The 26,913-nt window shown below is 31.9% G+C and overlaps 3 protein-coding genes across 3 annotated transcripts; 2 read left to right on the forward strand and 1 right to left on the reverse strand.

The window, feature by feature from the left end:
* Positions 1–13,732: 13,732 nt before the first annotated feature.
* Positions 13,733–16,296, reverse strand: LOC125587778 (BTB/POZ domain-containing protein At3g03510-like). The gene is made up of 2 exons (XM_048758909.1): positions 15,720–16,296; positions 13,733–15,652 (listed from the first exon to the last, which is right to left on the reverse strand). Exons 1-2 carry the CDS (start codon positions 15,795–15,797, stop codon positions 14,183–14,185), a joined length of 1,548 nt encoding a protein of 515 aa, XP_048614866.1. The 5' UTR covers positions 15,798–16,296; the 3' UTR covers positions 13,733–14,182.
* A 1,500-nt stretch (positions 16,297–17,796) lies between these two features.
* Positions 17,797–19,556, forward strand: LOC125587831 ((Z)-3-hexen-1-ol acetyltransferase-like). Its single transcript, XM_048759075.1, has 2 exons — positions 17,797–18,341; positions 18,547–19,556. Exons 1-2 carry the CDS (start codon positions 17,871–17,873, stop codon positions 19,429–19,431), a joined length of 1,356 nt encoding a protein of 451 aa, XP_048615032.1. The 5' UTR covers positions 17,797–17,870; the 3' UTR covers positions 19,432–19,556.
* A 2,684-nt stretch (positions 19,557–22,240) lies between these two features.
* Positions 22,241–23,808, forward strand: LOC125587832 ((Z)-3-hexen-1-ol acetyltransferase-like). Its single transcript, XM_048759076.1, has 2 exons — positions 22,241–22,771; positions 22,855–23,808. The coding sequence occupies exons 1-2, from the start codon at positions 22,247–22,249 to the stop codon at positions 23,782–23,784; spliced, it is 1,455 nt and encodes a 484-aa protein (XP_048615033.1). The 5' UTR covers positions 22,241–22,246; the 3' UTR covers positions 23,785–23,808.
* Positions 23,809–26,913: the final 3,105 nt, after the last annotated feature.

Below are 26,913 nucleotides of genomic sequence, written 5' to 3' on the forward strand. Positions count from 1 at the left end.
TGATGTCCACGTACCATGAAAGAGAGTTTAATATACATTAATTCAAATGTAGAATGAGTTTAGAAATTTTAAAACAACACTAAAGATCATATTCTTAAGTATATAGAGAATTTACCAAAAAATCATTATTTTCGTAGGGGTTATCACACATAGATTTTGAGAAAAAATTAAAAATTAAAAAATATTGTTTTAATGCATAGTTGCATCCTTCAGTAACATATAATGAATGTCAAAGAGGTTTGAAACTTTTGTTGTGATTTTATAGTGGTTAGTCCACCAATTTAAGGAGTATTATGAAGTTTTACTAAATTAATTGCCAAAAAATTAAAACGATGTTCACGTACCATGAAAGAGAGTTTAATATACATTAATTCAAATGTAGAATGTGTTTAGAAATTTTAAAACAACACTAAATATCATATTCTTAAGTAAATAGAGCATTTACCGAAAAAATCAATATTTTCGTAGGGGTTAACACAGATTTTGAGAAAAATTCAAAAATATTAAAATATTATTTTAATGCATAGTTGCATCCTTCAATAACATATGATGAAGTTCAAAGAGTTTTGTAACTTTTGTTGTCTTCTTTTCTCAAGAAATAACGATTTTATAGTTGTTAGTCCACCAATTTAAGGAGTATTACGAAGTTTTACTAAATTAATTGACAATAAGTTAAAACGATATCCATGTACCATGAAAGAGAGTTTAATATACATTAATTCAAATGTAGAATGTATTTAGAAATTTTAAAACAACACTAAAGATCATTGGCTTAAGTATATAGAGCATTTACCGAAAAATTCAATATTTTCGTGGAAGTTAACACATAGATTTTGAAAAAAATTAAAAATAGGAAAATATTGTTTTAATGCATATTTGCATCTTTCAGTAACATATAATGAATGTCAAAGAGGTTTGGAACTTTTGTTGGCACCGTTTCTCTAGAAAATAGTGATTTTATAGTGGTTAGTCCACCAATTTAAAGAGTATTATGAAGTTTTACTAAATTAATTGCCAAAAAATTAAAACGATGTTCAAGTACCAAGAAAGAGAGTTTAATATACATTAATTCAAATCTAGAATGTGTTTATAAATTTTAAAACAACACTAAATATCATATGCTTAAGTATAAAGAGCATTTACCGAAAAAAATCAATATTTTCGTAGGGGCTAACACATAGATTTTGAGAAAAATTCAAAAATATTAAAATACTGTTTTAATGCATAGTTGCATCCTTCAGTATCATATGATGAAGGTCAAAGAGGTTTGGAACTTTTGTTGTCTTCTTTTCTCTAGAAAATAACGAATTTATAGTGGTTAGTCCACCAATTTAAGGAGTATTATGAAGTTTTAGTAAATTAATTGGCAAAAACTTAAAACGATGTCCACGTACCATGAAAGAGAGTTTAATATAAATTAATTCAAATGTAGAATGTGTTTAGAAATTTTAAAACAACACTAAAGATCATTGGCTTAAGTATATAGAGCATTTACCGAAAAATTCAATATATAACACATAGATTTTGAAAAAAATCAAAAATATGAAAATACTGTTTTAATGCATAGTTGCATCCTTCAGTAACATATAATGAATATCAAAGAGGTTTGGAACTTTTGTTGGCACCGTTTCTCTAGAAAATAACGATTTTATAATGGTTGGTCCACCAATTTAAGTAGTATTATGAAGTTTTACTAAATTAATTGACAAAAATTAAAATGATGTCCACGTACCATGAAAGAGAGTTTAATATACATTAATTCAAATGTAGAATGAGTTTAGAAATTTTAAAACAACACTAAAGATCATATTCTTAAGTATATAGAGAATTTACCAAACAATCATTATTTTCGTAGGGGTTATCACACATAGATTTTGAGAAAAAATTAAAAATTAAAAAATATTGTTTTAATGCATAGTTGGATCCTTCAGTAACATATAATGAATGTCAAAGATGTTTGAAACTTTTGTTAGCACACTTTCTCTTGAAAATAGTGATTTTATAGTGGTTAGTCCACCAATTTAAGGAGTATTATGAAGTTTTACTAAATTAATTGCCAAAAAATTAAAACGATGTTCACGTACCATGAAAGAGAGTTTAATATACATTAATTCAAATGTAGAATGTGTTTAGAAATTTTAAAACAACACTAAATATCATATTCTTAAGTAAATAGAGCATTTACCGAAAAAATCAATATTTTCGTAGGGGTTAACACAGATTTTGAGAAAAATTCAAAAATATTAAAATATTGTTTTAATGCATAGTTGCATCCTTCAATAACATATGATGAAGTTCAGAGAGGTTTGTAACTTTTGTTGTCTTCTTTTCTCAAGAAATAACGATTTTATAGTTGTTAGTCCACCAATTTAAGGAGTATTATGAAGTTTTACTAAATTAATTGACAAAAAGTTAAAACGATATCCATGTACCATGAAAGAGAGTTTAATATACATTAATTCAAATGTAGAATGTATTTAGAAATTTTAAAACAACACTAAAGATCATTGGCTTAAGTATATAGAGCATTTACCGAAAAATTCAATATTTTCGTGGAGGTTAACACATAGATTTTGAAAAAAATTAAAAATAGGAAAATATTGTTATAATGCATATTTGCATCTTTCAGTAACATATAATGAATGTCAAAGAGGTTTGGAACTTTTGTTGGCACTGTTTCTCTAGAAAATAGTGATTTTATAGTGGTTAGTCCACCAATTTAAAGAGTATTATGAAGTTTTACTAAATTAATTGCCAAAAAATTAAAACGATGTTCAAGTACCAAGAAAGAGAGTTTAATATACATTAATTCAAATCTAGAATGTGTTTATAAATTTTAAAACAACACTAAATATCATATGCTTAAGTATAAAGAGCATTTACACCGAAAAATCAATATTTTCGTAGGGGTTAACACATAGATTTTGAGAAAAATTCAAAAATATTAAAATACTGTTTTAATGCATAGTTGCATCCTTCAGTATCATATGATGAAGGTCAAAGAGGTTTGGAACTTTTGTTGTCTTCTTTTCTCTAGAAAATAACGATTTTATAGTGGTTAGTCCACCAATTTAAGGAGTATTATGAAGTTTTACTAAATTAATTGGCAAAAACTTAAAACGATGTCCACGTACCATGAAAGAGAGTTTAATATAAATTAATTCATATGTAGAATGTGTTTAGAAATTTTAAAACAACACTAACACATAGATTTTGAAAAAATTCAAAAATATGAAAATATTGTTTTAATGCATAGTTGCATCCTTCAGTAACATATAATGAATGTCAAAGAGGTTTGGAACTTTTGTTGTCACCGTTTCTCTAGAAAATAACGATTTTATAGTGGTTGGTCCACCAATTTAAGGAGTGTTATGAAGTTTTACTAAATTAATTGGCAAAAATTAAAATGATGTCCACGTACCATGAAAGAGAGTTTAATATACATTAATTCAAATGTAGAATGAGTTTAGAAATTTTAAAACAACACTAAAGATCATATTCTTAAGTATATAGAGAATTTACCGAAAAATCATTATTTTCGTAGGGGTTATAACACATAGATTTTGAGAAAAATTCAAAAATAATGTTTTAATGCATAGTTGCATCCTTCAGTAACATATAATGAATGTCAAAGAGGTTTGAAACTTTTGTTGGCACAGTTTCTCTTGAAAATAGTGATTTTATAGTGCTTAGTCCACTAATTTAAGGAGTATTATGAAGTTTTACTAAATTAATTGCCAAAAAATTAAAACGATGTTCACGTACCATGAAAGAGAGTTTAATATACATTAATTCAAATGTAGAATGTGTTTAGAAATTTTAAAACAACACTAAATATCATATGCTTAAGTATATAGAGCATTTACCGAAAATATAATTATTTTCGTAGGGGTTGTTAACACATAGATTTTGAAAAAAAATTCAAAAATATGAAAATATTGTTTTAGTGCATAGTTGCATTCTTCAATAACATATGATGAAGTTCAAAGAGGTTTGAAACTTTTGTTGTCTTCTTTTCTCTAGAAAATAACGATTTTATAGTGGTTAGTCCACCAATTTAAGGAGTATTATGAAGTTTTACTAAATTAATTGACAAAAAATTAAACGATGTCCATGTACCATGAAAGAGAGTTTAATATACATTAATTCAAATGTAGAATGTGATAAGAATTTTAAAACAACACTAAAGATCATTGGCTTAAGTATATAGAGCATTTACTGAAAAAATCAATATTTTCGTAGAGGTTAACACATAGATTTTGAAAAAATTAAAAATATGAAAATATTGTTTTAATGCATAGTTGCATCTTTCAGTAACATATAATGAATGTCAAAGAGGTTTGGAACTTTTGTTGGCACCGTTTCTCTAGAAAATAGTGATTTTATAGTGGTTAGTCCATCAATTTAAGAAGTATTATGAAGTTTTACTAAATTAATTGGCAAAAACTTAAAACGATGTCCACGTACCATGAAAGAGAGTTTAATATACATTAATTCAAATGTAGAATGTGTTTAGAAATTTTAAAACAACACTAAATATCATATGCTTAAGTATATAAAGCATTTACCGAAAAATTCAATATTTTCGTAGGTTTTAACACATAGATTTTGAGAAAAATTCAAAAATATGAAAATATTGTTTTAATGCATAGTTGCATCCTTCAATAACATATGATGAAGGTCAAAGAGGTTTGGAACTTTTTGTTGTCTTCTTTTCTCTAGAAAATAACGATTTTATAGTGGTTAGTCCACCAATTTAAGGAGTATTATGAAGTTTTACTAAATTAATTGGCAAAAACTTAAAATGATGTCTACGTACCATGAAAGAGAGTTTAATATACATTAATTCAAATGTAGAATGTGTTTAGAAATTTTAAAACAACACTAATGTTCATAGGCTTAAGTATACAGAGCATTTACCGAAAAATTCAATATTTTCGTAGGGTTTTAACACATAGATTTTGAGAATAATTCAAAAATATTAAAATACTGTTTTAATGCATATTTGCATCCTTCAATAACATATGATGAAGGTCAAAGAGGTTTGGAGCTTTTGTTGTCTTCTTTTCTATAGAAAATAACGATTTTATAGTGGTTAGTCCACCAATTTACGGAGTATTATGAAGTTTTACTAAATTAATTGACAAAAAATTAAAACGATGTCCACGTACCATGAAAGAGAGTTTAATATACAATAATTCAAATGTAGAATGTGTTTAGAAATTTTAAAACGACACTAAAGATCATTGGCTTAAGTATATAGAGCATTTACCGAAAAATTCAATATTTTCGTAGGGGTTAACACATAGATTTTGAAAAAAATTAAAAATTTGAAAATACTGTTTTAATGCATAGTTGCATCCTTCAGTAACATATAATGAATGTCAAAGAGGTTTGGAACTTTTTTTGGCACCGTTTCTCTAGAAAATAGTGATTTTATAGTGATTAGTCCACCAATTTAAGGAGTATTGTGAAGTTTTACTAAATTAATTGACAAAAACTTAAAACGATGTCCACGTACCATAAAAGAGAGTTTAATATAAATTAATTCAAATGTAGAATATGTTTAGAAATTTTAAAACAACACTAAAGATCATAGGCTTAAGTATACAGAGCATTTACCGAAAAAATCAATATTTTCGTAGGGTTTAACACATAGATTTTGAGAAAAATTCAAAAATATGAAAATACTGTTATAATGCTTAGTTGCATCATTTACTAACATATGATGAAGGTCAAAGAGGTTTGAAACTTTTGTTGTCTTCTTTTCTCTAGAAAATAGCGATTTTATAGTGGCTAGTCCACCAATTTAGAGAGTATTATGAAGTTTTACTAAATTAATTGACAAAAAAATAAAAACGATGTCCATGTACCATGAAAGACAGTTTAATATATATTAATACAAATGTAGAACTTCTTTCAAAATTTTAAAACAACACTAAAGATCATATGCTTAAGTATATAGAGCATTTACCGAAAAAACCATTATTTTCGTAGGGGTTAACACATAGATTTTGAGAAAAAAAACAAAAATATGAAAATCCTGTTTTAATGCATAGTTGCATCCATCCTTAAGTAACATATAATGAATGTCAAAGAGGTTTGGAACTTTTTTTGGCACCGCTCCTCTAGAAAATAGTGATTTTATAGTGGTTAGTCCACCAAATTAAGGAGTATTATGAAGTTTACTAAATTAATTAACAAAATATTAAAACGATGTCCACGTACCATGAAAGAGAGTTTAATATACATTAATACAAATGTAGAATGTGTTTAAAAATTTTAAAACAACACTAAAGATCATAGGCTTCAATATATAGAGCATTTACCGAAAAATTCAATATTTTCGTAGGTTAACACAGATTTTGAGAAAAATCAAAAATATGAAAATACTGTTTTAATGCATAGTTTCATCCTTCACTAACATATGATGAAGGTCAAAGAGGTTTGGAACTTTTGTTGTCTATATTTCTCTAGAAAATAGTGATTTTACAGTGGTTAGTCCACCAATTTAGGAAGTATTATGAAGTTTTACTAAGTTAATTGAAAAAAATTAAAACGATGCGCATGTACCATGAAAGAGAGTTTAATATACATTAATACAAATGTAGAATGTATTTATAAATTTTAAAACAACACTAAAGATCATAGACTTTAGTATATAGAGCATTTACCGAAAAATTTAATATTTTCGTTGGGGTTTGTTAACCACATAGATTTTAAGAAAAATTCAAAAATATGAAAATATTTTTTTAATGCATAGTTTCATCTTTCACTAACATATGATGAAGTTCAAAGAGGTTTGGAACTTTTGTTGGCACCGTTTCTCTAGAAATAGCGATTTTATAATGGTTATTCCACCAAAATAAGGGGCATTATGAAGTTTTAGTAAATTAATTAAAAAAAAAATAAAATGATGTCCACGTATCATGAAATAGAGTTTAATATACATTATAACAAATGTAGAATGTGTTTAGAAATTTTAAAACAACACTAATAATCATAGGGTTAAGTATATAGAGTATTTACCGAAAAATTAAATATTTTCTTAGGTTAACACATATATTTTGAGAAAAATTCAAAAATATGAAAATACTGTTTTAATACATATTTGCATCCTTCACTAACATATGATGAAGGTCAAAGAGGTTTGGAACTTTTTTGGCACCGTTTCTCTTGAAAATAACGATTTTATTGTGGTTAGTCCACCAATTTAACGAGTATTATGAAGTTTAACTAAATTAATTGACAAAAAATTTAAAGGATACACATGTACCATGAAAGAGAGTTAAATATACATTAATAAAACTTTAGAATGTGTTTACAAATTTAAAACAACACTAAAGATCATAGGTTTCAGTATATAGATCATTTAACGAAAAATTCAATATATAACACATAAATTTTGAGAAAAAATCAAAAATATGAAAATACTGTTTTAATGCAGGTCAAAGAGGTTTGAAACTTTTGTTAGCACCGTTTCTCTAGAAAATAGCGATTATAGAGTGGTTAGTCCACCAATTTAAAGAGTATTATGAAGTTTTACTAAATTTATTTACAAAAAATTAAAACGATGTCCATGTACCATGAAAGAGAGTTTAATATACATTAATGTAATTGTAGAATGTGTTTAAAAAATTTAAAACAACACCAAAGATCATAGGCTTAAGTATATAGATCATTTACCAAAAAATTTAATATTTTCGTAAGGGTTAACAAATAGATTTTGAGAAAAATTAAAAATTATGAAAATACTGTTTTAATGCATAGTTGCATCCTTCACTAACATGTGATGAAGTTCAAAGAGTTTTGGTACTTTTGTTGTCTCCGTTTCTCAAGAAAATAGCGATTTTATAGTTGTTAGTCCACCAATTGAAGAAGTATTATGAAGTTTTACTAAATTAAGTGACAAAAAATTAAAACGATGCTCATTTACCCTGAAAGAGAGTTTAATATACATTAATACAAATTTAGAATGTGTTTAAAAATTTTAAAACAACACTAAAGATCATAGGCTTCAGTATATAGAGCATTTACCGAAAAAAACAAAATTTTCGTAGGGCTTAACAAATAGATTTTGAGAAAAATTCAAACATACAAAAATATAGTTTTAATGCATAGTTGCATCCTTAACTAACATATGATGAAGGTTAAAGAGTTTTGGAACCTTTTTTTATCCGCTATTCTAGAAAATAATGATTTTATAATGGTTAGTTGAGCAATTTAGGGAGTGTTATGAAGTTTTAATAAATTAATTGACAAAAATTTAAAACGATGCCCATGTACCATGAAAGAGGGTTTAATATACATTAATACAAGTGTAGAATGTGTTTAGAAATTTTATAACATCACTAAAGATCATAGGCTTCAGTATATAGAGCATTTACCGAAAAAATTAATATTTTCTTAGGGGGTTAACACATAGATTTTGAGAAAAATTCAAAAATATGAAAATACTGTTTTAATGCATAGTTGCATCATTCACTAACATATGATGAGGGTCGAAGAGGTTTGGAACTTTTGTTTTCTCTGTTTCTCTAGAAAATAACGATTTTATAGTGGTCCACAATTTTAGAGAGTATTATGAAGTTTTACTAAATTAATTGACAAAAATTTAAAACGATGTCCATGTACCATGAAAGAGAGACATTAATATAAATGTAGAATGTGTTTAGAATTTTTAAAACAACACTAAAGATCATAGGCTTCAGTATACAGAACATTTACCGAAAACTCAATATTTTCGTAGGGGGTTTAACACATAGATTTTGAGAAAAAATCAAAAATATGAAAATATTGTTTTAATGCATAGTTGCATTCTTCACTACCATATGATGAATGTCAAAGATATTTGGAATCTTTGTTGTCTCAGTTTTTCTAGAGAATAGCGAGTCCACCAATTTAGGGAGTATTATGATGTTTTACTAAATTAATTGACAAAAAATTAAAACGAAACTCATGTACCATGAAAGAGAGTTTAATTTTTAATAATACAAATTTAGATTTCGTTTATAAATCATAAAACAACACTTAAGATCATAGGCTTCAGTATATAGAGCATTTACCGAAAAATTCAATATTTTCGTAACACATATATTTTGAGAAAAAATCAAAAATATGAAATTATTGTTTTAACGCATAGTTGCATCTTTCACTAACATATGATGAAGGTCAAAGAGGTTTGGAACCTTTGTTGTCTCCGTTTTTCTAGAGAATAGCGATTTTATAATGGTTAGTCCACCAATTTAGGGAGTATTATGAAGTTTAACAAAATTAATTTACAAAAAATTAAAACGATGCTCATGTACCATGAAAGATAACTTAATATACATTAATACAAATGTAGAATGTGTTTAGAAATTTTTAAACAACACAAAAGATCATTGGCTTAAGTATATAGAGCATTTACAGAAAATTCAATATTTTTGTAGGGGGTTGGTTAACACATTGAGAAAAATACAAAAATATGAAAATACTATTTTAATGCATAGTTGCAGCCTTCACTAAAATATGATGAAAATCAAAAGAGGTTTGAAACTTTCTTTTTCTCTGTTTCTCTAGAAAATAACGATTTTATAATGGTCCACAATTTTAGGGAGTTTTATGAAGTTTTACTAAATTAATTGACAAAAAAATTAAAACGATGCTCATGTACCATGAAAGAGAGTTTAATATACATTATACAAATTTATAATGTGTTTAGAAATTTTAAAACAACACTAAAGATCATAGGCTTCAGTATATAGAGCATTTACCGAAAAATTCAATATTTTCGTAGGGGTTAACACATATATTTTGAGAAAAATTAAAAAATATGAGAATAATGTTTTAATGCAGAGTTGTATCATTCACTAACATATGATGAAGGTAAAAGGAGGTTTGGAACTTTTGTTGTCTCCGTTTTTCTAGAGAATAGCAATTTTATAGTGGTTAGTCCACCAATTTAGGGAGTATTATGAAGTTTTACTAAATTAATTTACACAAAATTAAAATGATGTCCATGTACCATGAAAGAGAGTTTACTAAAGGCTAATACAAATGTAGAATGTGTTTAGAAATTTTAAAACAACACGAAAGATCATTTGCTTAAGTATATAGAACATTTACCGAAAAAGTCAATATTTTCGTAGGGGGTAACACATAAATTTTGAGAAAAAATCAAAAATAAGAAAATATTGTTTAAATGCATAGTTGCATCCTTCAGTAACATATAATGAATGTCAAAGAGGTTTGAAACTTTTTTGGCACCGTTTCTCTAGAAAATAGCGATTTTATAGTGGTGAGTCTACCAATTTAAGGAGTATTATGAAGTTTTACTAAATTAATTGACAAAAAATTAAAACGATGTCCACGTACCATGAAAGTGAGTTTAATATACATTAATTCAAATGTAGAATGTGTTTAGAAATTATAAAACAACATTAAAGATCATAGGTTTAAGTATATAGAGCATTTACCGAAAAATTCAATATTTTCGTAGGGGTTAACACATAGATTTTGAGCAAAATTCAAAAATATGAAAATACTGTTTTAATGCATAGTTGCATCATTCACTAACATATGATGAAGGTCAAAGAGGTTTGAAACTTTTGTTGGCACCGTTTCTCTAGAAAATAGTGATTTTATAGTGGTGGGTCCACCAATTTAAGGAGTATTATGAAGTTTTACTAAATTAATTGACAAAATTTTAAAAAGATGTCCACGTACCATGAAAGAGAGTTTAATATACATTAATTCAAATGTAGAATGTGTTTAGAAATTTTAAAACAACACTAAAGATCATAGGTTTAAGTATATAGAGCATTTACAGAAAAAATCAATATTTTCGTAGAGGTTAACACATAGATTTTGAGAAAAATTCAAAAATATGAAAATACTGTTTTAATGCATAGTTGCATCCTTCACTAACATATAATAAGGTCAAAGAGGTTTGAAACTTTTGTTAGCACCGTTTCTCTTGAAAATAGCGATTTTATAGTGGTCCACAACTTTTGGGAGTATTATGAAGTTTTACTAAATTAATTGACAAAAAATTAAAATGATGCCCAAGTACCATGAAAGAGAATTTAATATACATTAATAAAAAAGCAGAATGTGTTTAGAAATTTTAAAACAACACTAAAGATCATAGGCTCAGTATATAGAGCATTTAACGAAAAATTCAATATTTTCGGAGGGGTTAACACATAGATTTTGAGAAAAATTCAAAAATATGAAAATATTGTTTTTTTTTTGCATTGTGCATCCTTCACTAACAAATGATGAAATGAAGGTCAAAGAGGATTGTAACTTTTGTTGTCTCTGTTTCTCTAAATAATAGTGAGTTTATAGTGGTTAGTCCACCAATTTAGAGACTATTATGAAGTTTTACTTAATTAATTGACAAAAAATTTAAACGATGTCCATGTACCATGAAAGAGAGTTTAATATATATTAATACATATTTAAAATATGTTTTGAAATTTTAAAATAACACTAAAGATCATAGGCTTTAGTATATAGAACATTTACTGAAAAACTCAATATATTCGTAGAGGTTAACACATAGATTTTGAGAAAAATTTGAAAATTTGAAAATATTGTTTCAGTGCATATTTGCATCCTTCACTAACATATTATGAAGGTCAAAGAGGTTTGGAACCTTTGGTGTCTCTGTTTTTCTAGAGAATAGCGATTTTATAGTGGTTGGTCTACCAATTTAGAGAGTATTATGAAGTTTTACTAAATTAATTGACAAAAAATTTAAAAGATGCCCAAGTACCATGAAAGAGAGTTTAATATACATTAATACAATTGTAGAATGTGTTTAGAAATTTTAAAACAACACTAAAGATCATAGGCTCAGTATATAGAGCATTTAATGAAAAAAACAATATTTTTGTAGGGGTTTACACAGAGATTTTGAGAAAAAATCAAAAAGATGAAAATATTGTTTTAATGCGTAGTTGCATCATTCACTGACATGTGATGAAGTTCAAAGAGTTTTGGTACTTTTGTTGTCTCTGTTTCTCAGGAAATAGTGATTTTATAATGGTTAGTCCACCAATTGATGAAGTATTATGAAGTTTTACTAAATTAATTGAACAAAAATTAAAACGATGCTCATGTACCATGAAAGAGAGTTTAGTATATATTAATACAAATTTAGAATGTGTTTAGAAATTTTAAAACAACACTAAAGATCATAGGCTTCAATATATAGAACATTTACCGAGAAATTCAATATTTTCTTAGGGCTTAACACATAGATTTTGAGAAAAAATCAAACATACAAAAATATTGTTTTAATGCATAGTTGCATCCTTAACTAACATATGATGAAGGTTAAAGAGGTTTGGAACCTTTGTTTTCTCCGTTATTCTAGAAAATAATGATTTTATAATGGTTAGTCGAGCAATTTAGGGAGTATTATGGAGTTTTAATAAATTAATTGACAAAAATTTAAAACGATGTCCATGTACCATGAAAGAGAGTTTAATATACATTAATACAAATGTAAAATGTGTTTAGAAATTTTATAACATCACTAAAGAAGCTTCAGTATATAAAGCATTTACCGAAAAAATCAATATTTTCGTATGGGGGTTAACACATAGATTTTGAGAAAAATTCAAAAATATGAAAAATATTTTTTTAATGCATAGTTGCATCCTTCACTAACATATGATGAGGGTTAAAGAGGTTTGGAACTTTTGTTTTCTCCGTTTCTCTAGAAAATAATGATTTTATAGTGGTCCACAATTTTAGAGAGTATTATGAAGTTTTACCAAATTAATTGACAAAAAATTAAAACGATCTCCATGTACCATGAAAGAGAGACATTAATAAAAATGTAGAATGTGTTTAGAATTTTTAAAACAACACTAAAGATCATAGGCTTCAGTATATAGAACATTTACCGAAAACTCAATATTTTCGTAGGGGGTTTAACACATAGATTTTGAGAAAAAATCAAAAATATGAAAATATTGTTTTAATGCATAGTTGCATTCTTAACTAACATGTGATGAAGGTCAAAGAGGTTTGGAATCTTTGTTGTCTCCGTTTTTCTAGAGAATAGCGAGTCCACCAATTTAGGGAGTATTATGATGTTTTACTAAATTAATTGACAAAAAATTAAAACGAAACCCATGTACCATGAAAGAGAGTTTAATTTTTAATACAAATGTAGAATGTGTTTAGAAATCTTAAAACAACACTAAAGATCATAGGCTTCAGTATATAGAGCATTTACCGAAAATTTCAATATTTTCGTAGGGGGTTGGTTAACACATAGATTTTGAGAAAAATTCAAAAATACGAAAATACTGTTTTAACGCATAGTTGCATCTTTCACTAACATATGATGAAGGTCAAAGAGGTTTGGAACCTTTGTTGTCTCCGTTTTTTCTAGAGAATAGCGATTTTATAGTGGTTAGTCAACCAATTTAGGGAGTATTATGAAGTTTTACTAAATTAATTTACAAAAAATTAAAAAGATGTCCATGTACCATGAAAGAGAGTTTAATAAAGATTAATACAAATATAGAATGTGTTTAGAAATTTTAAAACAACACGAAAGATCATAGGCTTTAGTATATAGAGCATCTACCGAAAAAACTCAATATTTTCGTAGGGGTTAACACATAGATTTTGAGAAAAATTCAAAAATATGAAAATATTGTTTTAATGCATAGTTGCATCATTCACTAACATATTATGAATGTCAAAGAGGTTTGGAACTTTTGTTGTCTCCGTTTCTCTAGAAAATAGCGATTTTATTGTGGTTAGTCCACCTAAAATGGTTTTTCCAGTATTTACGTTTATAAAAGTTATTTACGTTTATAAAAGTTATCTATATCATATATACTTTAGTTTAGTTCAGTTTTTATATGATTTCGGTTTGTATACCAAATCATATTTATTTATTGTGGTTTCTTAAAACTAATATCCATTCGATTTATACAATATTTACCCAATTCAAACTACTTTTACTTTAGTTCTGCTTTAGTAGGTTCGGTTTTACTAGATCGAACACCGCTGATATGGCGAGCTCGGCCCGTTCCCCCCAGCTTTCAGCATATAGAGACAGCCAAAATAGGAGGAAAATTAAATAGAGCAAAAGTCAGAAACAGGAGACTTTGCCAAAACATAGAAAAAAACAGAACAAAAGTAAAATTGTAACAGAACAAGAATAAAGTTGTTATTTGTAGTTATGATAAGTCTTCTTTCTCTTCTTGATGTGACAATTGCAAGCATCCACAGTCAAAGAAGTCATACAACCAAACTTCCTCTTCACTTCTCTCCACACACTTATCTTCCTCTCTTCTTTCTTCTCCTTCACGCAATGAACAGCACATTCAAGATTCTCAATCTCTCTTTTCTCACTGTAATCAGATTCAATGTCAAGCCTCAGCAACTTCTTATTCATATCCTCAATGTCATCATCATCATCTTTCTCCTCTACACTTTCCATTTCTCTAGCCACCTTATCCTGAATCTGCTTCTGAGCAAAGAAGAAAACCTGCACAACAATCCTCAGCGGAAGCTTCTCATTCTTCGAAGCATGCTCACAAGCCTCAGGCGAAAGCTTCTTGCAGTCAAGAACTCTACAAGCTTCCATCTTCTCAGTTTCAGTCAGATCATCTCTATGCCTCTCCAAGAACACATCAACCGCTCTGTAGATTCCATCAGAGTATCTCAAAACATCGCAAGACGCAGCAACCGTTATTTCTCCAAACGCCTTGAACGTTTCTACACTTAAACCAGCATCACTCGCTGCAGCCTCAAATAGGAACTCTTCAAGCATTCTTGCTACACTCACAAACCTTGAAACGTCAGAGACGTTGTAGTTACTGTAGAAGCTCTTGAGAATGGTTTTCAAGAGGTTGGTGTCATATGCTCCTCCTGCTTTGTTTGGTAATAGAATCATAAGATCTTTTGATGCGGCCATATCTAGCTGTTTGCTTATCCTATCTTCAAACCCTTTTCGACAGTCAGGAGAAGCATCGAGAAACATCGATTCTTTAAGAGATTTGAACAAGAATCCACAGGAGATAGTTCCTCTTTGGTGAGGCAGAAGCCTCTCGATAGCTTCAAGAACTTGTCTCTTGTTTCTTGAAACGCTTTCATCTCCAGAATCTATCTCGAAAACGTATTTTTTCGCGTAGTTACAGACCGATGCCACGAGGTTTTCTATCGAGACATTGTGCTTACTAGCTTCTTGGATCAATGGTTCATATAACCTAAGAGGTAACGTAGTAAGATCTTCGAGTAAACTAGGATCTTTGAGAGCCTTTTCGAGAAGAGAGTCTAAGAAGACTTCAGTGAGTCCAACATCAGAGATATTTTCAAGAATCTTGTCGCTGCAGACGCTAAGAGCTTTCACTGTCTCGTTCCAGCTCATAAGAACTCGTTGTTCCAAGAACGTTACTGCCTTGTTCAGCAAGTTATTAGAGCTGTGATCATCGTTCATCTCTAGGTAATAAGCGGTGCAGAGAACAGAGAGGATGTTTTCAGATGATAAATGGATCTTGTAGCCATAGTAGAAGCTAACCACGAGGAAGAAGGTTGTCGGTTCCACGTCAATGTCTTTGAGGATCCACCGCAGTTCATCGATCTTGTTACACTCGAGTAGTGTTGTCACTTTGGCAGACTTTTTAGCCAAAGTTTCCTAAAAAATACCAAAACCAAAGTCAAAAACCCTATAAATCAGAAGAAATTGAGTGCAGAAAGCTTACACTGTGAAGATGAAATGGGACTCCTTTCACGTAGAGTTCAAGATCTGGTGGCTTCGAGTTTCTACAGACGATTAACATTAGGGCTAATAATATTTCTAGAGTTGATTGTAAAACTAACCTGAAACAAAGAGACTTAATTATAAGAGTCTTACCGGGTCATTGTGTTCTTCGAGTATCTATCTGACATTTTTGTGGTAGCCTTTCTGTTAAATCGAGAGATTGTGAATGTAACTTGTGGTCCAAGGAACAGAAGCTGGCGGCTCACGTAGTTATGTAACCATGGAGAAAAACAGAGAATAGGAAGAGAAAATCAATTCTTCAATACTGAAGATCAAGTCAAAAGCTATAGAAGAAAGAAAAAAAAGTGACGTTAGAAGAAAAATGTGGTTCATGCTGAGATGTAGGAAGTATTGTTATGATATTGTGGGATTTTCTCAAGTGAAAAACGTTAACTCCTAGTAAGCTGTTTTATTCCTTTACCGATATTTCTGTTCAAATATGTGATTTAATCTTTATTAATAGTATTTTTCTTAATGAGTTTCTTTCTTTTTCCTTATATCATGCTTTATAGTTTCACTCTGACACGTTGTACTTTAGAAAGACAAATCATTTGTTAATTGGATCTTCCTGACCTTAAAAAGAAATGAAATGTAATTATGGAACCAATTAGCTTTCAAGAACCTCTTTATGATTTGCAGATTCACCCACACAAACAAGTATAAAGTGGGTTGAGAGCCACTTTTGCTACTCTTCTTATTTTTAATTTAATGCAAGAAATAGTTCAAAAAAAAACAAGTATAAAGTATCGGCTCATTATCCTTTTATAGATGAATGAATACAGTCAATCATGTGCATATGTATTACGTTTAGACGTTAAAAGGTAGTTGATCAGTGATATATATTGTTTTCATTTGGATAGAAATTATCACTTACTTTTGTGTGGCTGTTCAATATGGTAAAACCGAACCGGACCGAACCAAAATAGACAATATGGTTTGGTTTTGGTATATACCATATAAACCGAATGGATATAATTTTATAAAAACCGTAGGATTTAGATATAGTTTGGTATATAACCGATTAAACCGAATAAACCGAACAAAACCGATTAAAAGTAGAAACATGTAATTAAATATGTATCTATTTTATAACAATACATGAAAATCTATTTGTTACATAAGTTAAATTTGTGTTAATAACTATTACCATAATTTTATAATAATAAAGATCCTTAATTTGTACAACACTTGAACTATAATTAAATAACAATTAATCGCAATTCAGACATCTTATTTTCTAAGTCTTCTTTTGATCTTTTTGCTTTATTTTAGTCTTCACTAAATTAATATGAAGATTATAAATTTGATAGACAATAATTAATGAAAAAATTTCACAACTTTTTTCTTATCTGTAAACATACAGAGTTTCGTGTTCAATTGAAAAAACATGACTTTAATGAACACTAAATATGGAAGTGGAAAAACTTTTCTTTCGTGTTTCAGTTTTGTTTCATATTTTTATTTTCAAAATTTCAAGCTTTGATTTTAGTTATAGATTTGATTATTTTATTTGATGGTAGAAGCATTTTTATTTTTTTGTTTATTTATTTGAACATGTAATATATTTTTAATAAATGACTGTGTTAGACAACATGACTCTAAAATTCATATAATATGATCTCAAACTAAATAATTATGTTTTTTGGTATAAAACCGAATAAACCAAAAACCGACGGTATATAAACCGAACCGAACCGAAGTAAATATGGATTTAGAATGGTAGTTATATTTTACTAACCGAAATACCAAAAACCGAAAAAAATCGAACCTAAACCGAACCAATATCCGAATTGAACACGCACTTACGATTATAAAATAGCACAAAACATGCTAAAAAGATGAAAGAAATCATTCTTTCCCAACTAGGAAATAAAAATAAATAGAAAACACATTTTTCTAAAAAGTCAATCAACAAACATTATCGGTAATAACATGGCATAGTACCAGTACCTAACCTTATACAGTAGCAAACAAAAAAGTACCAAACCAACATATGTTTTTAAAATGTGAATTATTATGTTTATATGTTCGTATATTATGTGGTTAATACACTGTCTTGTGTTTAAGTCTATCCTCAAAAAAGTCTCAAACCATGGACTATCCAGTATCTTTGCCACCATCCACCACCACATGTCTCTCCTTTAAGGTGCATCGCCGGCAGCCTGAGCTTGTCACTCCGGCTAAGCCAACGCCACGAGAGCTCAAACCTCTCTCCGACATAGACGACCAACAAGGACTGAGATTTCAAATTCCTGTTATCTTTTTCTATAGACCTAACCTTACTAGTAATCTTGATCCGGTTCAAGTGGTCAGGAGAGCTCTGGCTCAGACGCTGGTTTACTACTACCCGTTCGCTGGTAGGCTCCGGGAAGGTCTTAACCGAAAACTTTCGGTGGACTGTACCGGAGAAGGCGTTTTGTTCATTGAAGCAGACGCTGACGTTACGTTGGCTAAGTTGGAAGAAGCTGATGCTCTTCTTCCCCCTTTCCCTTGCTTAGAAGAGCTTCTCTTTGACGTAGAAGGTTCCAGCGAGCTTCTTAACACTCCTTTGCTTCTCGTTCAGGTATATCAAACGTGATAATTTTTTTTTTTTATCTTTACAGTTATTAGATCATCCTTATTGGAGAATTTTTCACCATAGACTTTGTGAAAGTCTCATGAATATTTTTTTAGAAAATTTTAATTAAATATTAATATAATTGGTGTGTTGAGAAATTTCTATTGTTTTCACAAGCAAATGGATTCTAAAAACGTTTCCATGAGTGTAGGTCACGCGTCTCAAGTGTAGCGGATTCATCTTCGCCCTCCGTTTCAACCACACCATGACCGATGGAGCCGGCCTGTCCCTCTTTCTGAAATCACTATGCGAGTTGGCATGTGGGTTACACGCGCCGTCCCTTCCACCAGCTTGGGAACGACAGTTGCTGATTGCGAGTGAATCTGCGCGTGTGACACATACGCACCGCGAGTATGATGATAAAATGGAACCTGAAGCAGTTGTTGTTGGAGACTTTTTAGTTAGTAGGTCTTTCTTTTTTGGTCCGGAGGAGATTTCCGCTATACGGGGACTCCTCCCGGCCGATCTCCACAACACCACTTTTGAAGCGATGACATCGTTTTTGTGGCGTTGTCGGACGATTGCACTGAGTCCTGACCCCAACACCGAGATGCGAATGACATGCATCGTCAATTCTCGTTCCAAACTTAGCAACCCGCCCATACCATCCGGTTACTACGGTAACGTTTTTGCCATCCCTGTGGCGATAGCTACCGCAAAAGATCTGATGGAGAAACCGCTCGAGTTTCCTCTGAGGTTGATACAAGAGGCAAAGAAGAGCGTGACAGAGGACTACATACGGTCGATGACGGCATTAATGGCAACTAGAGGGAGGCCTATGTTTGTGGCAGCTGGAAACTATATAGTGTCGGATTTGAGACATTTTGATTTAGGAAAAGTTGATTTCGGGCCGTGGGGTAAACCTGTGTACGGTGGAACCGCTAAGGCCGGTATCGCAGTGTTTCCAGGAGTGAGCTTCTACGTGCCATTTAAGAGTAGAAAAGGTGTGAGCGGAACCGTTGTGGCAATTAGCTTGCCGGTGCAAGCGATGGAGAAGTTCGTAGAAGAGCTTGATGGTGTGTTGCATGTGACCTAACGGATGTAGAAAACATGCATTACTATCATTAGAAGGTCTTCGCTCTTAAAGCTGATCAGTATTATCAGTAATGTATTTATTTGTATGTCTTGCATAATAAAATTGTCACATCATCTAGAGACCAATACATGCAAGAACACGAGTTATTCTTGGGTTCACCCCCTAGTGTGAACCTTTAGGTTCACCAACCAATAGAAAATTGTCATTTTAAATCTAGTATCTTTTAATTAAGTAAACCAAATAACTTGGCAAATTATATTATCTTTTCAAAATAAAATTTAAAAATAAATAAAAATAATATATAAAAAACGAATTAAAAAAAATAATGTTGTCAACAAAACACTAAACCCTAAACTCTAATACTAAACCCTAAACTCAAATCCTAAACCCTAAATCCTTGGGTAAACCCTAAATCCTTGGATAAACCCCTAAACCCTTGGAAAAATACTAAACATGTTGTCAACAAAACACTAAACCCTAAACTCTAATCCTAAACCCTAAACCCTTGGGAAAACCTTAAACCCTTGGGTAAACCCTAAACCCTTAGGTAAACCCTAAACCCTTGGAAAAACACTAAACATTTGGATAAATTCTAAATTATAAATCTTAAACACTAAACTCTAAATCTTAAAAATAAATATATATTTTTTTAAATAATCTTTTTTTAGAACTATTGTTATTTTTATTTATTTAATTTTTTATTTTTTTATTTTAAAAACATAATATAATTTGACAAGTTATTTTGTTTCCTTAATTAAAAGATACTAAATCTAAAATGACAACTTTCTATTGGTTGGTGAACCTTTAGGTTCACCTAGGGGGTGAACCCAAGAAAAAGTTCAAGAACACTATATATACTGATATAGGCCAGAACATAATAGTAATACCATTCTTCAGTTATCGGTTTATTATATTGGAGGAGAAGTATCTCCCAAGTTCTAACGCTTATCTTAACGAATTCAACCGAGAATTATTCATTACCAATTATTTTGGTATGTGGGCAAGACATTATTCATAGCGGCTCCTATTGGTTCCTGATCTCATGGGGACGGGATCGTGAGCCTGTGACGCTCAAAAGACAGGGTCGTCAGTCCGTACGTGACGCTCAAAAAAAGTTTCCATTCGAAATAGACCTCCCAGTTTGTTTGTTTTTTGTCTTGGATCTTGATAATAAATATGCTCATGACTCATTATGAAAATATCCGACTTGTGGGACAATCCACTGTTGGCATATCTAAACCAAAGTTTGAAACATTCTTTTCAACGATTACTATGATAAATAATTATAAATATAACAAATGGGAAACAATTTAATGACAAAGGAAGCCAGCGAATTGAATGAAGACACTTAAGCTACAAACTTTCAAAATATCTGAAAATGCTGAAGCCCAGGAATTATTACAGGCAGATTCCAAATAACGAAAGACCATATGCAGAAGTGTTCACGTTACCATTCACATTAATGCCACTTGTCCAGTTCCCTTCCACTTCTATTCGACTAGTTGTTATAATTATCAGACCAACGTCGAGTTGGCCCGGGTTCGATTCGCGCTAACTTCCGCCACCCGGGTTCGATTCGCGTTAGGAAAGACTATTTACAATGTTTGGGTTCCCGGCAAAGAGGTGAAAATACCTTTTTTAACCAGGACGAGTTAGTCTGGTGGTAAACGGCTTGCGGCTCCAAGTACGGTCCCGGGTTCGACTCGCACTGACCACTAGAAAATTTACATGCGGACTTGCTCTGGCGCCCGAGACCGAAGACCGTTGTCTGGCCATGACCCACCCTCGGGTTGGGGTTGGGGGGGGGGCGGCCGGATAAATATAGGGCTGGAAGCAACAAAAATAATTTCGGCCTATTATTTAGTTATAGAAAACAAAATGTTTATGTCACAGTTCGAACATTCTACTAACTTAATCCAACCGTTAACCAACTAAGCTATCGGAGATTTCAAAGACTGTACGGCCCAAGTGGTACATATTAAAACCAGGACCGGAAGCACATGCTTCCACCGCTTGTACTCAGGGCCGCTACTGGGGGAGTACTTGTTTCTATTCATAAAATTTCAGTCACATGAAAAACACATCGAATCGAATCTCTATGCATATTTAGAAAAATTTATAGAAGTATTATACTCTTTCCCTTTTTATGCATTAGTTTGAAAGCAACAATGGTGATCTGTGATCATCAACATCATCATCATCATCGCTTTCTCCTTCTCAATCTTGAACATTCCCGCCGAGCCCACCTCGTTTTCTAATGATCCGAAATAACATATGCAGAGCCGGCCCACGTTTAGTGATATTTATATGAAAGCCCAGTAAAGATCCAACTTGTTTTAACAGACATGAGACAAGTAGGTACTGTACTACAGATGATTAATGGGCACAACGATTTCTGATCTTGAAAATAAGTGAACCAATGTTTCATGTTATATTACCCACATATCTCCTCCAGAGATGCTCGAGTCCTCACCAAATTGTGGTATACTGACTGTGATGTAATCAAGGAACCAAATAGCTTCACGGACCTCTTGATGTGATTTACAATTTCACCCACACAAACATGTACCATTATCCTTTTGGTGACAGCCAATCAGTTTCACCCACACAAACAAGTGTCGATATCTAATCTATAAATGAATGAATACAGACAATTATACGCCTTATTTCAAACAGAAAACACGTTTTTCCAAAGAAAGTTAATCAACTAGCTTTCTAAGTCGAAACATTATCGCTAACCAATTTTTTTCCAAAAGAACCCTAACTAACATACGTTTAAAATGTGCGATGTTATGATTGTGCGTTTGTATATAAGATGGCTAAAACAGTATCTTATGTTAAGTCTGTGCTCAAAAAATCTCAAATAATGGCCTATCAACTGTCTTTGCCACTATCCACCACCACACCACGTCTCTCGTTCAAGGTGCATCGCCGGAAGCCTGAGCTGGTTACTCCGGCTAAGCCAACGCCACTAGAGCTCAAGCCTCTCTCCGACATAGACGACCAACAAGGACTGAGATTCCAAATTCCCTTTATCTTTTTCTATAGACCTAACCTTACATGTACTCTTGATCCGGTCCAAGTGATCAGGAGAGCTCTCGGACAGACGCTGGTTTACTATTACCCGTTCGCTGGTAGGCTCTGGGAAGGTCCAAACCAGAAACTTGCGGTGGACTGTACTGGAGAAGGCGTTTTGTTCATTGAAGCAGACGCTGACGTTACGTTTGCTGAGTTGGAGGAAGCTGATGCTCTTCTTCCTCCTTTCCCTTGCTTAGAAGAGCTTCTCTTTGATGTAGAAGGTTCTAGTGAGTTGCTAAACACTCCGTTGCTTCTTGTACAGGTATATCAAACGTGATAGTATTTTTTTTCTTTTAAATTCTTTCACAAGTAAGCTCGACTCTAAGAATGTTCACGTGAGTGTAGGTCACGCGGCTCAAGTGCGGTGGATTCATCTTCGCCCTCCGTATCAACCACACCATGACCGACGGAGCCGGTCTGTCCCTCTTTCTGAAATCACTATGCGAGTTGGCGTGTGGGTTACACGCGCCTTCAGTTCCACCTGTGTGGGGACGACAGTTGCTGATCGCGAGTGCATATGCCCGTGTGACACATGCTCACCGCGAGTATGACGATAACGTGGAGCCTGAAGCGGTGGTTGTCGGAGACGTTTTAGTTACTAAGTCTTTCTTTTTTGGTCCGGACGAGATAGCCGCTATAGGGAGACTCCTCCCGCACGGTCTCCACAGCACCACTTTTGATGCGCTGACATCGTTTTTGTGGCGTTGTCGGACGGTTTCAATGAGTCCTGACCCCAACACCGAGATGCGAATGACATGCATCGTCAATTCTCGTTCCAAACTTAGAAACCCACCCATACCGTCGGGTTACTATGGAAATGTTTTTGCCATTCCTGTGGCGATAGCCACCGCAAAAGATCTGATGGAAAAACCGCTCGAGTTTCCTCTGAGGTTGATACAAGAGGCGAAGTCTAGCGTGACAGAGGACTACATACGGTCAGTGACGGCGCTAATGGCAACTAGAGGCCGGCCTAAGTTTGTGACAGCTGAAAACTACATAGTGTCGGATTTGAGACGTTTTGATATAGGAAAAGTTGATTTTGGGCCTTGGGGTAAACCCGTGTACGGTGGAACTGCTAAGGCCGGTATCGCCACGTTTCCAGGAGTGAGCTTCTACGTGCCATTTAAGAATAAAAAAGGCGAGAATGGAACTGTTGTCGCAATTAGCTTGCCTGCGCTAGCGATGGAGAAGTTCGTAGAAGAGCTCAACGGTGTGTTCATGACTGGATCCTTTGCTAGGTCCAAAAGGACATTTGTCTTGAAATCTAAATTTTAAAGAAATAACAGTCTTTCTTTTCTCCTCTAAAGTTGTCAGTTCAAAACAAATAAAATAAATAACAGTTTAATGGGTCTTAAATTATAAAACGAAATAAGATACTTAGGTTTTAATGGTTGGGCCCGTTATGGGTGTGTTGCTTGTGCGGCCGTATCAAACATGTTGACATGGAGCAGAATTAAGTAGGTAGACTTGAGAATTAAGCTGTCAGACTTTATAAGGTTTTATAAGGCTTTATAAAGGTTTTATAAGCTCGATTTTATTGAAGAGAAGAAAAAGAGAAAAAAATATATTTTATTATATTGTGTACTGAGGTCACTTGTCTTTAAATGCTTGTACCCAGATCCACAATTAAATTAAGGAAACTATTCTCTCCTTCTTTTTCTTACATCTTGAAATATACTTTCTCTCTCTATGTTCTTCATGTTCTTCATTCTCCATAAATAAACTCTCAATAATTCTCTCATTCTAACAAAACATGCATCCGGAAGTTTATTGTCTTTTATGTCTTTGCAAACGAAAGCTGATAAGTCGATATACATTCTCAGTAACGTTATCATTAGTATGCCTATGCCATGCATAATAAAATTGCCACATCAAATTTTGTTTATATTTGCTTGTCGCATATTTAACAAAGTAATTGCATAGGATCAATCAAACTTTATTGTCTTTTGTAACGCTTCTCTTAATTCACCCAATATTTTTCCATCATCAACTATCTTAGTATGTGGGCTAGACATTATTCATACCGGTTCTCCAGACAATTGATCTGTTTTAACTACGACTCTAATCTGGTTATAATTCCTATTTTCTATATGAATTCGTTAGTATAACACGATAAACTATTTTGACTAAACATTGTTAATCAACCGGTAAATCGAGATAAGTTTGATTTGTTGTCTGAAGCTAATATGGAGGGTATTTTTTACAAGGAGTTCACTATGGGTTAAGTGAGTTCAAGTCTACTTGATTCGTAAGGGTTCTTTTTGTACAGAGGAGAATACTCAGGCTGGTTCTTGGATGTGAGGTAAAATATTAAAATATCGAGACATGGCGAAACAATTTTATCAAGTTCAAGTGAAGAATGGCAAATCCATTTCGTTTTGGCATGATAAATGGTCATCTTTGGTGTGTCTTCTGGATGTTATTGGTACGAGAGGTTATCTTGATATGGGCATGGGAAGAACGCCACAGTCGAAGATGCAGTAAATCATCAGAGAAGGAGACGTAGAATATCATTGCTAAACTTGGTGGAAGATGAGATCACTAAGTGGAGAGAGGAGGCGTCGGTTGAGGAGGATATTGGTATGTGGAAAACAAGTCATGAAAGTTTCAAAAGCAATTTCTCAACTAAATCAACTTGGAAATTTCTTAGACCACAGGGGACAAACTGTACTTATGCACTTAGAGTAAGGGGGTTTGGTTCATGTATGCGACTCCAAGGTTTGCCTTTCTCACATGGATAGCTATGCATAATAGGTTATCTACAAGAGATAGGATGATGAAGTGGGGAGGTCTTGTTAACTCTGCCTGTTCTTTGTGTGCTGAACCGTTGGAAACAAAGAATCACATGTTCTTTGAATGTAGTTTCTCAGCTGCTGTATGGGAAAATCTTGCAAGAAGAATGATGGGTAATGAATATATGAATGTTTGGAGGGAAATAGTGGATTTGATTTCCACTGATCAAAACACCACTCGGATATTCACGCTCAAGTACATTTTTCAGTCGATTATTCATGATGGTTGGATGGAGAGAAAGGGGAGAAGGCATGGAAATAAGCCTTTGACTACAGCAACATTGATCAAAGCCATGGAGAATAGATTTGCCTCAGTACAAAGAACAGGTAGTACAAGGTTAAGAGATGACCTCAGTTTCTAGTTTTCAACAGGACCAGATTCTAGATCATAGAAAGTATAGTTTATAAAAAGTTAAAACTTATTCTTTTATATGAAACATTGTAAATGTAACACAAAGAAGTTTTTTGATTGAATAAAATTTAATATTCAATTCAAAAAAAAAAAGTTTAATTTGTTAAGTCAAACTACGTTGTTTTGTCTCTTAACACATCGTTTTAACTTGGACACGAAATCAAAGCTTTACTCTTCTTTTCTCTATTTTCTAACAAAACATGGACCCTAAAATTTCAACTTCTTGAGGATGATTGGAAGATAACCGAGTGTTAGTATTATATCTTGCAAATTACATGTCAAATCAACACTAGTTGAGTTTCAGTTCTCTTGCAACTTAAAAAAAAATCAAAGTAACAAAATAATATAAACCACAAACCAAAACCAATAAATTTAGATACTAAGTTACATCAAACGCACCATGTGACTTCAAACACATCAACCTACTGTCATTTTCTATCAAGCTGCGACTGGGACCATACAACAATGCCCAACACTCTTTTCTCTTCATTACAAGAAAACACAAGTTTAGCGAGGAAACTTAACGAGGAAAACTAATCCTCGTAAATTTACGTCGACTTTACGAGGAACTTACAAGGAAATATAAAATCAACGTTATTTCCTCATAAAATAATGACGAAATCATTTCGTCGTAAAGTCGATGTAATGTCACGTAGTTTTTACGAGGAAATACGCTTTCCTCATAAACTCGACGTAAATGTAGCGTGTACTTTACGAGGAAATATTTTACGTCTACTTAGCGAAGAAATTTTGAATCCACCAACTTTCTAGTTGTAACAAGCAGACCAAGTTAGCTTCCTTCCATACCCTCGGATGAGAGAATCGAGAATAAATTGGTTAGCCGTGATCAAAGTTACACCTCGAAGACGAATTATCAGTGGAGAAGAACCACCATTGCAAGAAGAACAGATAAATGAAGCCGAGGAACCTGAACAAGAAATTGATGACATCTTTCTCATTGATCTGCATAATCATGAGTACGAAAATCTTACCGACGATGCCAAGGACGAAGCTGTTGAAGACGAGTTTAATGAAAATGATGATGTTTCTAGTGATGACGAGAATGTCGATATATCCGATTGATGTATTTGTTTTTAATAAGATTGATTTTCAGACTTAATGCATGTGATTTGATGGATTTAATCATGAAAAACTATTTATATAATTTGTTTTGCGTAAGGAATGGGAATTTGTATTAGA

This window comes from Brassica napus, chromosome C5 (genome assembly GCF_020379485.1).
Source record: "Brassica napus cultivar Da-Ae chromosome C5, Da-Ae, whole genome shotgun sequence".
Lineage (NCBI taxonomy): Eukaryota > Viridiplantae > Streptophyta > Magnoliopsida > Brassicales > Brassicaceae > Brassica > Brassica napus.

Excerpts from the sequence above, each read along its gene's own strand:
- LOC125587778 (XM_048758909.1), bottom strand. The coding sequence starts at position 15,797 with ATGTTAATCGTCTGTAGAAACTCGAAGCCACCAGATCTTGAACTCTAC. Across the intron at positions 15,653-15,719 it reads TCCCATTTCATCTTCACAGT|GAAACTTTGGCTAAAAAGTC; the intron begins GTAAGCTTTCTG and ends GGTATTTTTTAG.
- LOC125587831 (XM_048759075.1), top strand. The coding sequence starts at position 17,871 with ATGGACTATCCAGTATCTTTGCCACCATCCACCACCACATGTCTCTCC. Across the intron at positions 18,342-18,546 it reads CTCCTTTGCTTCTCGTTCAG|GTCACGCGTCTCAAGTGTAG; the intron begins GTATATCAAACG and ends CCATGAGTGTAG.
- LOC125587832 (XM_048759076.1), top strand. The coding sequence starts at position 22,247 with ATGGCTAAAACAGTATCTTATGTTAAGTCTGTGCTCAAAAAATCTCAA. Across the intron at positions 22,772-22,854 it reads CTCCGTTGCTTCTTGTACAG|GTCACGCGGCTCAAGTGCGG; the intron begins GTATATCAAACG and ends ACGTGAGTGTAG.